The sequence below is a fragment of the Dasypus novemcinctus genome, chromosome 26, assembly GCF_030445035.2.
Source record: "Dasypus novemcinctus isolate mDasNov1 chromosome 26, mDasNov1.1.hap2, whole genome shotgun sequence".
NCBI lineage: Eukaryota > Metazoa > Chordata > Mammalia > Cingulata > Dasypodidae > Dasypus > Dasypus novemcinctus.
Genome location: NC_080698.1, coordinates 14,359,996 through 14,375,094, shown reverse-complemented (window position 1 = coordinate 14,375,094; position 15,099 = coordinate 14,359,996). Strand labels below are relative to the sequence as shown.

Genomic DNA, 15,099 nt, shown 5'->3' with positions numbered 1-15,099 from the left:
CAACTTGGTAGTTGTGCTGTCGTCTACCTGCAGGTGGTAGCGTTTCTTTATAGTTGCATTAAGTTAAAGAGTGACCCACTTGAACCCCTGCACCTTAACTGTGAAATTTTGTTCTATACTGTATTATAAAACAGAAACTATGTATGAAACTACTCTACTGCAGGTCAAACAGTATTCTTTAAATGTAAGTATGCCTGAGGTAATGGCTTTCTTAGCTTAGGACACTGGGTTAATGTTCTGTCTACAACATCACAAATGACACAAAGGGTGCATTCATATTTTCTTTTATACATGGAAAAGAAGCAGAGGTTTTTTTAACAGACCTACCTACCACTAACTATGTATCTATGGAAGTACTTCAATTTCTGTATTCAAATATTTAGAGATTTTGAGTTGGCAAGAAGTTTATAGAGTATATGAATCCAAATTACTGTCCTTACACCTTGGAAGAACTATTTTTGAAATTAGGAGCTAGCATAGAGAACCTATTACAGGTAAAAGGTAACTTGTCATTACCAGTTTTATGCCATGTTGTTACATGTCTCAATGGTAAAATAAAACAGGTGTGGAAGTCCTGATCCCTGCTCAGATTTGGTGTACTTGGCAGAAGTGATTAAGCCGTTATCACATCAGTCTTTTCAGGACACTCTAAGGCTTTATATGCAGTCTAACTCTGGAAAATGCCAAAATGTGACTGCAGCTGAAGGAATCTCCTTTAACAAACTCATTGTATTATTTCTTCACTAAGGTTTCTCTAAATAGTTGAATTCTAACCCTTACCGTGCCTCCACAACAGAAAGATCCCAACTGCTAGCACCGACGTGGCCGCCAGAGCTGGGAGGAGGAGAGGCAGCCAGCCTCCAAGCACGCCGCTGTCTGGAAAAGAAAGCTTATCTGCTTTCAGCAAAACAAACAAATGCGTCCTGTGTTCGCAAACTTATATTTGCACTCTATATTTAATTTTGTAGAGGTTAGGTCCCTTTAAGACCAAGGGCCAGCAGGTCACTAGGAGGCCTGGGGATGGGTGTGCTTTTCTGTAGTGGTCAGGGCTTTCCTGGGATTCTCAGATGGGATGTGGGACCCAGGAGGCTAAGAACAGTCTCTAAAATCACCTTGACTTCTTACTCCACACACACACGGGCATTTTCACTGTGGTTACATTCAGTTTTGTTCTTTGACGAATTAGTATCATTCAGGGTGTGATTACCTACATCCTACAGAGTTGGCGTTTTAAAGGTTGTTTTGTTGGACTGACATTGCCACCCCTCAGAGGAGTGTCAAAGACCAGGAAAGCTTGCAAACCCACAAGCAGGTTGTTAGGCGCTGGGGTGGCTTCAGTTGGAGATTCTAAGAATAACCCCTGCCTACTTTGACCCCACCCTGGCTAGTTGTGGAAACATTGCACTTGTCCATCTGTAGTGAAAGACTAACTGAAACATCTCTTAAGTCCAGAGAGACATTTTCCAGGACATATGCTCTCAGGCACCAGCGAGGCATGTCTTTTGTTGCCAGTGTTCCTAATTTGTTATCCAAATGTTGGCTGTATGACAGTTACAGCTAGGCCCGGGCCACTGAGGCTGATAAGAGAATCAAATTTAAATTTATAAACCCAGGCCTTCTATGCCATTGACTGTTTTCAGTAGATCTTTGTGACACTTTGGACATGTGTTCTGCACTTATTTTTTTTGCAATGTTTTTTTTTCCTTGTGTATATCCTGCTTTGTAAAGGACTGTGAGTGATTTTATGTAATTTTTTCTGATGATAGGCTCTCTGGGACAGCAGTGACATTTTCCCCTGCACCCCAGTTCAGCACACACAGCGGGGACTCTCTCCCCCAGTCCCACCTGCACAACGCCGTCTGAATGGGGTTGGTGACAGGCGGGCCCTTCACGTCCCAAGCCTCTTTGATTATCTCCTTTGAATGTCTGGGTACTTACTATTATCCAGAGGGACAGGGCCACCTGTTGGTGGGCAAAGCATAACAGTTCCTTTGCGTCGGATGCAGTCGTTGCCACAGGTATGGAAATAGGGAGTCAACTAAGGAAAAATGAGAGGCTCAGAAAATTTATACTTTCTGAGTGAAAATTCGACAATTATTCCTACTTCCACCCAAACTTCTCTTCCCTTTCTTTATGGTTTCAACCCCACCTCTAGCATTGTAATAGGACATTTTTTCCCTTGGTCACATTCCTGTAACAAAGCTGTAAAATCCAAACCAGGAAACCGTGACTGAAATACTTTCTGAGATTCCTGATGCAAGCCTAAACCTTGTACATGTTCTCATCTGTCCTTATCTAAGAGGCTTAGGTCACATCCTGATACACAAGCAAAGCGTGCCTCTAAAACAAAAAAAAACCTGCAGTCGAGCTACCTTACATCAGCGCTTTACAATGCAAGTCTCCTGGGACTAGGGCAGGCTGTGGTTCCCTGGAAAAGGGTGCAGTTGTAATAGCTGACTGGGCACCACCTTCAGTTCCAGGAAATGAAAAAGGCTCCTCACCATCTAGGGTGTGGCTGTGTCCCAGGAGGACCCTCCCATGTCCCCAGATCAGAAACGCAGAATTGACAGACACCTGAGAGCACCTATTAGGCCACTTCCTATTGTCCAGCTAAGGGCACTGAGGCCTTGAGAGGACACCACTGCTCTTCAAAGTTCATACAGAGGTCTGGAGCCCAGACATGACTGCAAGTCCTTTGTTAGCTCATTTTGCAGTTAAAACAGGCTTGGGGAAATAAAACAGTACTCCTATCTCAGAATCACTGTGACAGAAAATGGAAGTCAAAGCACTTTGGACAATCAGCAGCCAGTGACAAGGCAAAAGGCACCAAGACCGCAAGCTCCGCTTCTTGACGTGGTCATTACTGTCCCCTAGCGACATGGATGCAGGACTGAAGGCAGAATCCGGGGAGGGAGCGCCTCTACTCCGAATTTAAAGGGCCCATAAAAGCAACAAACGATGTAGAATAAGCAAGTTCACAGGGACAGAACATGATTAGAGCTTACAAGGGGCTGGGGGCAGGGGAAATAAGGAGTCCTGGCTTTAACGGGTAGAGTTTCCATTCTGGGTGACGAAAAATGGATGATGGTGGCACAAGATTTTAAATGTAATTAATGCCACTGAATTGCATACTTAAATGGCTAAAACGGAGATTTGATGGAAAATACATTACCACAACACATTTTTTTTAAAGGTGGAGTCATCTTCCAGTGTTCCTCCCATCCCCAGAGAAGCTCACTGAACTTTACCTGTACCACAGCACCTTCACTTTCCCCAGTCACTGGAATCACCACAGAAGTTCGAGTTAGTTTATTCTGGAGCAGATAAGTGAGACAAAGCCAAGAATTATGAGCCATTATGAGACAGCCAATGCCCAAGAAGCCACTCTTCACAAACCCACTTGTCATTTTAGTTAGATTATGTGTGAATAAGGATTCATTTCACATTCTGAAACTTTGACCTCTGGTGGGGTTAAATTCACAGTGACATTTCCAAGGATGCCCAATGGAACTTATTTTCATCTTTCAAATTAAAGTAGCCCAGCACATTTGAAGCATGTACAGTTAGTCCTGTGTTCTCTCATCCCTGTAGATGAGGGAGATTGGAATTCCCCTGGGCCTGCTCAGGGAATCCATGTTTTTCTCCAACAAGGTAAGGAAAGCCGGAAGCCGGGGACAGGGGTGACTGATGTTAAGGGAACAAGGAGCTGAGTACCTCCAACACCTTAGCAAACCCAATGACCGTGCCGTTCTGGACGAGCGCCATGTATCTGCTTCCTAAGGGACTGGTTGTAAAATTCACTTCTACAGTCTTCTCATTCTTCTTACAAGCAGTGATGTTTGGATCCCACAGACTTCCTATGAGTCAAAACAGAACCTCATGGATGAAGTGGTTAACTTCCCTCATTTAAATCCCCAAAGGCCTTTATAAAAATGAGCCAAAAATACCCAGGCAGGCATCTAAGAGCATCCCGGGACTATAACTGAGCGCACTTACCACTGCTCCCACCATCGCCAAAGGACCTGCTGCCCAAGGTTTGGGGGCCCCCCAAGTCACTCCTTTGCTAAAATAGCCTCCCTGGATTGAGGGTGGTGGGAGGCACAGATAATGTTCTACTCCTCACTTCTGGGCTCAATGTCTGTTTTGAGGTAAGGGCTGGCTGGGGTCACTGTTTTCTCCTTCCCAGGCTGGGGAGGAGGAACCACAGGCTAGATCAGGACTCCAACTACTAGAACATGCTGGGTCCCATGAGCTTCAGTGATCAGACCCTTCCACCAGCCCAACTGGACAGGAAGAAACAAGGAGGTGCCACGCAGCTTAGAGGATACCCTCAGAGGTCGACTCTGCCAGCGAGAGAGTCAGTTGTTTCATCCATGGACTTGCAAATAAGGACTAAGTTAATTTCCAGGAACAGGAGAGAGAATAGCATGAATGATTTTCCCCACCTAGGAGCTGCTTCCGCCCCTGGCTCAGCCGTCTTGAGTTCAGGTCTAGGACTGACCCGAGGCCCTCAGATCTCGTCACCCCCAGCGTCCTGCACACTCCTACCGACCCATCCTGGTCGGGGGCGAGAGGAAGCACGATGCTCCAGGTCTGCCCACAAGGAGGACGCAGGGTGCAGCTCTGATGGGGTACAAGGGGAAGCCTTCTGGGGTGGGGGTGCATTTGCCTAAAATATTGGGACTCACTCCCCCCAGACACCACTAGACTTCTCAGCCTTCTAAGACAGGATCACCCAGAAGTTTTTATAAGTCCTTGGAAATTGGACTCACTTAGGACTGATTATCCTGAGGGACTTACTCAAACCCTCCAGGAGGACGGTCGGGCTCTAAACGTCTGCACAGGGGAGGTGAAGCCCTCTGAGGACAGGCTGTGCCGTGTGTCCAGGTCATCACCTCCAGCCAGTGCTCCCACCTGGGAAATCTGCTGGCCCAAACGTGGGGGGCGGGGGGGCGGGGCGGGGCGTGGTGCTGGTGCCTGAGCAGCGGAAGGGCTGGAAGCTTCCTAGCCAGCAGGAAGGGTCCTTAACTGGCGTCCATGTAAGGGAAGTTTGGGCTAATATGTTAGTTCAGCCCAGGGGGGAGGTATGGTTTTATGCGACCTTTGTTCCTACTACTTAAGCCTCCTTTAGTAGCAGCTGCCTAATTCGGAGAGGAGCACTGGAGGGGGAGCCCGGTGCCCAGGTACTTCTCCCACCTTCATTCCCTGAGCAACTTGGATAAAGAACGCCCCCCCCCCCCACATTTTCCCCCTCCCCTCTCCCCTTTCCCTACTCCCTACCCCCGCCCCCCACTCTAGACCTCAGTAAAAAGATGGCTTGAGCTGTCCTGGCTCAAGTCACAATGTTCTTTTTAGAACAAAAGCAAATACTGTATTTACTTACCTGCCTGGATGCACTTTTTTTTGTATTTCATTACGTGGTCTAGGCAGCCTGGAAATTTGAATTAAAATGTTTGCATTTCAGAAGAAGAGACCTCTGACCCACCCCATACATGGCCGACATATATATATATACACACACACACATATATGAATTGGCAAATCATTCCAGATGTGAGTTAAGACAGCACATTGAAATGGGACACCAATATTTTACTGTTAAACAGGGTATCTGCCCATGAAGCGATGGCCAGAGTCTAATTTAAATACAACCTTTATTGAAACAGTATTTACAATCTCCAAGACAAGACTGAGGAGACTGAAGAGAGCCAGCCATCCTTTAAAAATGAGGTTTGGTAGGACGTGTAAATACTCCCCCTCCAGGAGGTGGAGATTAATTCAAAGTCTGGCCCAATTCACCCCAGAGTGAAGAAGACTTAGTAACTACTTGTTTCCAAAGAATAGAGTTGGGAAAGAGAAACATAGTAACTTTAGCAAAAAATTGGCAGACACTACCTTCTCACCAGGAAGGCCAAGCAGGTATCATATGCCCCAGGTATGACATGATGATACAGACATGCCCCCTAGGCTGTATTCTCACCAAAAGCCCCAAACCCCACCCAAAGCAAGAGACAAACCCAGATGGGGCGACACTGTACGGGATGCCTGGGCAGTCCCTCAAGGTCAGGAAAACCAAGGTGGGACTTAAAAATGGTCACAGATCAGAGGAGACTAAGGAGACACAACAACAAAATGCACTGTGGTTCCTGGGACTGGATCCAGGAACAGAGAGGGGACATTAATTGAAAAGCAGGTGCAGTCCAATGAAGACCGGCGTTCACTCAACAGTAACATGCTAGGTGGGTTCCTAGTGTTGACAGATGTAGATGGCGATGTAAGATGCTAACAACAGGGGGTCTGGGTGAGAGGTATATGGGGACTCTTTGTATTATCTTTGCAATTTTTCTGTAAATATAAAATTATACCAAAACAAAATGCTTATTTTAATAAAAATGAAGAAAGATGGAAACTACCATTTAGCAAATTGTGTGGACCATAATCTCAAAGAAAAATAATGAATTGGACAATGCCCCACTTGGCTTTGACTCTTCACCCGAGATAGACGAGAAAAACTGGGGAACAGAGCAGGTGACCCAGCCCAGATCAGGGTGGGGAGGGGACTGCTGGTGCCCTGAGGGGCACTGCAGGTGAGATAGGGAACTGATCCTGTGTCAGAGGGCAGGTTAAAAAGTACTGCACTAGGGAAGTGGACTTGGCCCAGTGGTTAGGGCGTCCGTCTACCACATGGGGAGTCGGCGGTTCAAGCCCCGGGCCTCCTCGACCCGTGTGGAGCTGGCCCATGCGCAGTGCTGATACACAGAAGGAGTGCCTTGCAACGCAGGGGTGTCCCCCGCGTAGGGGAGCCCCACGCGCAAGGAGTGCGCCCTGTAAGGAGAGCCGCCCAGCGTGAAAGAAAGTGCAGCCTGCCCAGGAATGGTGCCGCACACACGGAGACCTGACACAACAAGATGACACAACAAAAAGAAACACAGATACCCATGCCGCTGACAACAACAGAAGTGGACAAAGAAGAACACACAGCGAATGGACACAGAGAGCAGACAACTGGGGTGGGGGGTGGGGGAAGGCTGGGAAGGGGAAATAAATAAATAAAGAATAAATCTTTTGAAAAAAAAAAAAGGACTTGCATTTGAATGCCAGCTTCCCCTTTACTATGCGAGTAACCCAGGACAAGTCAGTCACCCTCCCAATGTCTTCATCTATACAATGGGTTCTCCCAACCTTAAATGAGATGGCACAGGAGCCGGCAGAAAGGAACAAAAATGGGCTTTTCCCTATACCCCTCTTGATTCACTCCTCACCTCTGCTCTGTGAGCGAGCTGTGGCTTCTACTGTGTCCTATTACAGACGGAGGAACCGGGACTCAGCAAGGCCAAAAGCCTGGTCCAGGGTTCCCTGGGCTCTCAGTTCCTACCCACGAAGCAAGTGTCCCAGCAAGACAGAGAATAACAGAAGAGTGAGGAAGTTTACCTGGTGAGGTGAAATTCACAGACAGGGAAGGGCCATCTTCATTCATATTCGCAGGAGGGATGTTATGGGCCCCGATGAGATACAGGGTGTTCAGCTCTACAGCAAAGCCGATGTAGGAGAACGTCCACTGAAAGGCAAAGTAGGGAACCCCCGACTTTCTAAAATACTGCACAGTGCAGAAGCAGCGCCTCTGACTGTTGCCCTTTTCACTTAGGGTCTCTTTCCTTATCTTGCTGCTGAAACTTACATCTCTGGCCAATGACTACTTAGGGAATGGAGCCTAACCAATTTGCAAGTGAAACTCACAGAATCAGAAAAGTGCAAAATTTTAGCGACAGTATATAATATAAGTTCAATTCCCCTCACCATGCTGATGGGGAAACTGAGGCCCAGAGATGCTGGCTTGCCTAAGGCACACAGCAAAGAAATGGCAAAAATGGGATCTGAACCCAGGCATCCTACTCCATATGTACCAGAGCTGCTCCCCTGCCTGTTTGTGCAGGACATCAGCTATGCTCCCCAGACAAAGGGGCTGGCTTTCAAACAACCAGCTAAGTGGCTGACAGTGCTCACTTTTCCACCGGAGGGTCTGGTCTGACTCTGGAAGGCATCTGTGTAATTGCACCTCACACAACTGTAGGACTGGAAATTGCTTTGGCCTGTCACGCAGATCTTGGTGGCCTTCAACCAGCGGATGCTGGCTGTGGAGACAGACAAGAGAGAGGCCATTTAATTAGCATTTACTAGGTGGTAGATTTGATGCAAGACACTTTACATCCTCACTGCAGTTTATATTCACAGTAACCATAAAAGGTAGACACAATTATAATTACTTTTATTATTATTTTACTTATTAGAGAAGTTGTGGCTTTACAGAACAATCATGCATAACATACAGGATTCCCATATACCACCTTATTATTAACATCTTGCATTGGTATGGCACATGAGTTACAATTGGTGAAAGCACATTTTCATAATTTCATAATTACTATTAGCTACACTCCATGGTTTTACTAAGGGTTCACAGTGTTGTGCAGGTCTATGGATGATTTTTAAAAAAGATTATTTTAGAAACATATACAGCCAAAAATTTCCCTTTTTAGTCACATTCAGATATACAATTCAGTGCTGTTAATGACATTCATAGTGTTGTGCTACCATCACCACCATCAATTACCAGAACTTTTCCATCATCCCAAATAGAAACTCTGTTTAAGCCTTAAATCCCTATTCCCTATCTCCACTCTGCCCCTGGTAACCTGTATACTAGATTCTCACTCTATGTATTTGCTTTTTCTAGTTATTTCATATCGCTGACATAATACAGTATTTGTCCTTTTGTGTCTGGTTTATTTCACTCAACATGGTACCTTCAAGGTTCATTCATGTTATTGCATGTTTTTTTTTCAAGATTTATTTATTTATTTCCCTCCCTTCCCCCTGCAGTTGTCTGTTCTGTGTCTATTTGCTGTGAGTTCTTTGTCCACTTCTGTTGTTGTCAGCGGCATGGGAATCTGTGTTTCTTTTTGTTGCATCATCTTGCTGTGTCAGCTCTCCGTGTGTGCGGTGCCATTCCTGGGCAGGCTGAACTTTCTTTTGCGCTGGGCAGCTCTCCTTACGGGGTGCACTCCTTGCGCGTGGGGCTCCCCTACGCAGGGGCACCCCTGCGTGGCACGGCACTCCTTGCGTGCATCAGCACTGATGTGGGCCAGTTCCACACGGGTCAAGGAGGCCCGGAGTTTGAACTGCAGACCTCCCATGTAGTAGGTGGATGCCCTAACCTCTGGGCCAAGTCTGCTTCCCAGGACTTCATCCCTTTTTCACAGCTAAATAATACTGCATTTTGTGTATATACCACATTTGTTTTTATCCATTTGTTGGTTGATAGACACTTCTGGTGATTGTGAATAATGATGCTGTGAACATTGGTGTGCAAATATCTGTTTGAGTCCCTGCTAAATCTTTGGACTATATACCTAGAAGGGGATTGCCAGGTCAAATGTTAATTCTGTACTTAACTCTGAAGAACTGTCTTCCACAGCAGCTGCACCATTTTACATTCTCACCAGCAATGAATGAGTGTTCCCTTTCTCCAGATCCTCTCCCACACCTGTAATTTTCCATTTTTTAAATAGTAGCCATTCTGGTGGGTGCAAAGTGGTTATCTCACTATGGTTTTGATTTGCATTTCCTTAATAGCTAATGATGTTGAATATCTTTTCATATGCGTTTTGGCCTCGGAGAAATGTCATCTTTGGAGAAATGTCTATTCAAGTCTCTTGCCCGTTTTTAACTGGGTTATTGTTGAGTTGAAGGAGATAGGGAGGTACTATTATTGTCTCCCATTTATAGATAGGGAAAGTCAGGCTCAGAGAGTTTTGGGGAGTTTTGCCTAAGCTTTATAAAAGCTATCAACGGCAGAGCATGGATATATATTTCAAAGCTGAAGTCTTTCCTCATCCGGATGAGCCTCAATTTTACAGGTCCCCTGCAAAGGTGACTCTAGCTTCACCTCAGGGAACCCGCAAAGACCTTCAAGAGTGTCATCAACAAACCATGCCACTGTTGACTGTCCTTTTATGATGCTGATCCTTCTCCCTGGAACACCCCTTCCTCTCCATTTCCTACCTCGCAGTCTTAATCCTTCAATGCCTAACTCACACACCACAGATCACAACCACAAGAGCTCACTCTGGAAGCATGGAGCCAAAATGCCTGATGCATCATCTCATTTGAAATGGTCTTGAAGGCCCTCCCCTGGTCCTCCTGGCTGCCTGACCCTGCAGGTGGAGCTCAGCTCCCTTCTGGGATTCCCCTGACACTGGGCCTCTCCCACCCCTCTGAGAACCCTACGGGCAGAGACTGTAATGGACTCATCTCTGTATGCCTGAATTTTAGCAGATGAAAGCCACAAATATGAGCTTTGGGATCCCAGGACTGGCTCATCGAAAGGAAGCACAAGGTGCCTTGTGCATAATTTTAGGAAATGCCAATACACTCATGATGACATCTGGGAAGTAGACAAGTAATCTGCCACCTGAGCATCCGCTTTTCCTAGGCTTGGGGGAATCATCTCTAGCCTTGCTCTTTATTTCTTCCATGAACTATAATATATATACAGAAAAGTATGTACCCAGCAAAGAACTTTCATAGCCACATAACCATACCCAGGTCAAGATACAGGGCATTCCAACCATCCCAGGAGGCCCCTCGTGCTTCCTTTCAGTCACCCCCCAATTCCCAGGAGTAACCACCATCCTGACTTCATTCACTGCTTAGATTAGGTTTTCCTGGTTTTGCACATTTGGTAAATGCATGTATACCTGTAGGTAGGTATGTAGGTATGTGTGCATGAGCTCTTGTCTTGCTTCTTATGTTTGTGATATCCATCCATACTGTTGCGTGTAGTTATGGACTGTGCATTTGCATTGCTATAAAGGACTCCATTCTACTGTCAGAGTGCTTTCCAGGAAGTTGGGGCTCTCATGAGAAGTACCACCATAAACATTCTCCTATGTGCTTTTGGTGCACGTATGTGCGTATTTCTGTTGGGTGTATGCCAAGGAGTGGGATTAATGGGTCATTGAGTCTGCATATATTCTGCTTTAGTATAAACACTTTAGGAATTATCTTTGATGCAAACTTACCATCTGCCCGGAGTATCCAGCTTATGTTCATCAACACTGAATAGTCCTCTGTCGCAACGGTAGTTTTAATAGGCTTCACTTGGAGGTCCCGTAGGTCTCCTGGGGTCAGGGCATGCTGGACCATCCACTCTGGAGATGGCCCTGGGAGAAGGCAAGACCACCCATGAAGCTTCCCTTTCAGGCCCGGCTTGACGCCACCTCCTCTAAGTGACTGCCCTGATCCATCGCCAGTGCACAAGGCACCACTCCTCCTTCTCTCTGCTAAGGCGCATCAAACATGTCTTGGTACTGGCTGATTGATGGCCACAGTGGCTGCTGACCTGAGAAGTACCTCAGTGTGCTTGTGTGGGCATGTATGCGTGGGTATGGACTGAGCGGATCTGCCGTGTTGATTAGAGTCGGTCCCGCCTTCCCCATGCCTCAGCCCAGGACTCCAGCCAGCTGGCCCACACGATCCCTACCTACCGAGTGCCTAGTCTTTGCTGATGCCACTTCTCCAGCTCACCCTCCCCTGTCTACATTTCTTGGGCAGAAATCCATTCACTCTTCAAACATTGCATCTCAGAGACACTGCCTTCTATAAAACCTTTGCTTCTTGCCTCCAACGTGGGTGATTTCCCTCCCCCAGTACCTGATCGCCCTCTGTGTGGCATCTCTTTCCAACTTGCATGATGATTCCCGCCCACCTCTGGCCCACTCTCTGGCCAGAAGGCCAGTCAACCTGCATCACCTGGGTATTCCCAGAGACAGGTTTCATCTGCACCAGCTAACAAAGCACTCGGTGCCTGGTTGCCAGTGACCTATTGCCTGGATTCAGCCATCCTACAAGTACAACTGTGCTTTCAGTGGAAAGCCCCAAATTCATTTTCCTATTGTACCTACCGGTTTCAGAGCCACACTGAATAGTCTGCAAGGGAGAAAGAAACCAAGCGTCATGTTGAATGCCAACAAACCACAAGCCTTTTTTTGCCAAATTAGATAAAACATGATCATTTTTCTTCAATGTATAAACAAGTAACAAACTTTCAAAGAAAAGATGAGCAGGGTCCACATCCTAGGTGGAGGTAAACTAAGCTGCCCCACTGCAGACACACTGTGAAGGCCCGGATTCGCTGTTAGTACCCTTGACCCTCAGGCCTGCCCAACCATCCCACTTAAAGGCCTGAGGGGGTCCTCCACCCCACCCTGTGCCATAGGCAGGGGCTGACTCTGGGCCACCGTGAAGGGCCCTCCACACTCTAGTATTAACTGTGGGCTTCTGGGCAGTCTGGAATATTCGCCAAGTGCCCCCAGGTTGAGGGCCTGACTGGCTGTGCCAAGAGGAACAGAAGAAAGCTATAAATGCAGCCCATTGGCCTTCCCCAGGATCTTTAAAATAGTCCTTTTCTAATACAAAGGACTCATCTTAGCGATTTAGAAAATCACATGTGGTCATGTTTTTCGAAAAGAGCCTTCAAAAAAAATTATGTATCTCTAATGTGTCCAAGAAAAGCCTGTATTAAACCTTTTGGAGTTAACTGCTCATGTCTTTTCATAAGAAAAAATAATTAGTCTTTGGTTTTAGAAACAAAAAAAGAGCTCAACCAGTGACAAGACTCATTTTGATAAATCCGCCAGCTCTGGAATCTGACCCTTTTCAGCCTCAACATTTCCAAACACCTTTTAAAAAGATGAACTCCAAGGGATATCATCAGAAAGTGTTTTAAACAAATGAGCTGCCAAACTAGGAGCCTAGTTCTTGCCAAAGGACTGATAAGACAAGTTTTAGCAAGAAACAAAGCAATAGCTCTAAACTTTACAGAATTTAAATTGTTTTGGCCTTACAGCAAAGGGAAGAAACTCTTCCTGTGGTGGAAAAGGCCATAGGGACCTCAGAACTGAGACAACTGGCAAGGAAAGCAGCTCAAGACGTCAGGGGTGTGTTGAGGATTTGTCTTCCCACAGCCATCAACAAGGAACCGCCATGCTCTTATGCTACCAGAGCAGGGCTATAATTTTTAATGGCTATTTGAGGGTGAGGGTTTTGGTCTTTGCTCAGAAAATCCTCTCAACCCTTCAAGGAACTGGGGAAGAAAGGAAACGTGCCTGAAGTTTATGAAACAACATGGCAGGTGGTAATGGGGTGGCGGTTCTTGCACCCCAGTAGCTGAGCAGACCCCAAGGCTCTAAACAGGAACACTACTGAGCACCTACTATGCGCCAGGCTCTGAGCACAGCATTGCAGGCTGTGTCGTTCCTCAGGACACCTGGCGACTTGGAAGTTACCGCTAACTTTATCAACGAGGACACTGAAGGAGGCTCGGTGAGTTAAAATGACTGCATCGAGAGCATTTGGTCCCAGGTCTGCAAGGTTCCCACTGGGGCCGACCAAGCTATGAGCGTCTGAGGCCCGCTGAGGCATCCCCAGAGGGTGCAGGCTTGCCTTCTCCAGACTGGCCTCCACGAACGCCTGGAGCATTGGGCTTGAGGAACCGGGACGCGGGCAAGGGGCGGGAGCTTACCGGCTCCGGGGACGCGGTGCCCCAGCACAGTGCGGCCAGGCTCAGCAGCGCGAGCGACATCGCGGGACCGCCGCCCGCCACCACGCGGGGCCGCCGCCCGCCGCGCTCTTATCGCGCGCCCCGGGCCGCCCCCTGCGGGCTCCGCCCCCCATCGCGCCGCCCGGGGAGGGAGCCGGCCCCCCCACCCGCTCCCCCTCTCCCGCGGAGCGGAGCGTCGAAGCGCCCCTTGCCTCCCCCGGGCGCCGAGGGCCGGGCGTGCAGGGCCCGGGGCCCCTCGCGGGCAGAGCGCGGGCAGCCGCGGCGCCTAGCGGGCCCCGCGCACACGTGCGAGCAGAGCGGGGGGCGCCGTCTGCACCCGCGCCTCGGGCCCTCGTGCGCGTCCCGCCCCCCGCCCCTGCCCCGGGGCCCGACCCGGTCCCAACCGCCCGCAGCCCCCTCGCCGCCCGCGGACAGCGCGCGGGAGGCGGGCGGCGCCGGTTAAAGTGCGGCGGGGCCGCCGCGCCCCCCCCCCTCCTCTCCTCCTCCTCCTCCTCCGCTGCCGCCGACTTGCGGGCGCTCGGGCCGCGCTGCCCAGGGTGAGTAGCGGGGGACGCGCCCCGACCCCGGGCCGACCCGCCCCGCAGCGGGGCTGCCCGCACCCCGGCCCCGCCACGCACGGCCCCCGCCACGCACGGCCCGGGCGCCCCGGCGGCCTTGGGGCCGGGGACTTGGCGGCCGGAGGGACCCGGGCGGGACTGTGGGGCGGGGGCCGCACTTTGCTCTACGGCCGAACCCCGGAAGCAGAAGGGGTGGGACGAGGGCCGCGGAGGCCTCCCGAGTTCTTCTTCGCGGGAACTAAGTTGTTCTACGTTATTGGGGTAACAGGAACCCCCTCTCCCCGCCAGCTTTTCTGGTACACGTACGTTTCCACAAAACAAGGTCTGGCTGCTTAACGCTTGCCCCTCCGAAGGCGCTGTGGGTTTTCAATTTTCACCAAGCCCACGATCACGCCGTGCGGCCTAAAATGCAAATTTCTGGGTCCGCCCTCAGAGATTCCTGCTTAGCAGGTTCAGGCCCCGGGGGCGGTGGCCCAGGACCACTCTGTGAGAAACAGTGGTTGGGGGAAGGTTAAAAAAAGAAAAAGATCAGCGGGACTCAGGAACTCACTTGCTTCAGGCCCCTCGGTCTACACACGGCAGGGTTGGGGCTGACCAACTCAGGGTCACTGAGACTTGTAGGCCAGGCTGGCGCCATTCTATAGATGAGAAGACGGAGGGAGGGAGGAGTGTGGGATTTGTGGATGGAGCAGTAGAGATTGTACCCAGTCCAGCAGCCGGTGTTTGCCGAGGCCCCACAGTGTGCCAGGGCTGGCCCACCTGCCGGCTCTGGCCGCACAGAACGGCGCCCAGTCCCCAGCCTCCGCGCCTGCTGGGGGCTCTGGCACAGCAGGGTGGCAGGCGGCTGTCCAGCGCCGGGCCTGGCCCTGACCGAGGAGGGGAGCTTATTGCCCAGGCCTTGCTGGACCTCTTTGAGGTGCT

General features: G+C 49.3%; 2 protein-coding genes across 8 annotated transcripts in view; one reads left to right on the top strand and one right to left on the bottom strand.

The window, feature by feature from the left end:
* The window catches only part of IL17RB (interleukin 17 receptor B), a 17,514-nt gene extending 2,415 nt beyond the window's left edge, over window positions 1-15,099 (bottom strand). Inside the window, exons 1-10 of one of the 4 annotated variants that reach the window (XM_058288231.2) lie at window positions 14,729-15,099; window positions 11,964-11,988; window positions 11,082-11,222; window positions 8,005-8,132; window positions 7,432-7,558; window positions 5,384-5,431; window positions 3,724-3,857; window positions 3,249-3,314; window positions 1,939-2,038; window positions 781-876 (exon numbers count right to left, since the gene is read on the bottom strand). In XM_058288231.2, coding sequence (XP_058144214.1) covers window positions 781-876; window positions 1,939-2,038; window positions 3,249-3,314; window positions 3,724-3,857; window positions 5,384-5,431; window positions 7,432-7,558; window positions 8,005-8,132; window positions 11,082-11,222; window positions 11,964-11,988; window positions 14,729-14,815 — 952 coding nt within the window. In that variant the 5' untranslated portion in view covers window positions 14,816-15,099. Of the gene's footprint in view, window positions 1-780; window positions 877-1,938; window positions 2,039-3,248; window positions 3,315-3,714; window positions 3,858-5,383; window positions 5,432-7,431; window positions 7,559-8,004; window positions 8,133-11,081; window positions 11,223-11,963; window positions 11,989-13,582; window positions 13,700-14,484; window positions 14,580-14,728 lie in introns of those variants that run through there. The other 3 variants (XM_058288230.2, XM_071212095.1, XM_004464460.5) reach the window with 3 other exon arrangements.
* The window catches only part of CHDH (choline dehydrogenase), a 30,680-nt gene continuing 29,441 nt past the window's right edge, over window positions 13,861-15,099 (top strand). For 3 of the 4 annotated variants that reach the window (XM_004464456.4, XM_012527535.4, XM_023590517.3), the window contains exon 1: window positions 13,861-14,157. The gene's annotated coding sequence lies outside the window, so the exon portion shown is untranslated. Of the gene's footprint in view, window positions 14,158-14,333; window positions 14,440-15,099 lie in introns of those variants that run through there. The other variant, XM_058288229.1, reaches the window with a different exon arrangement.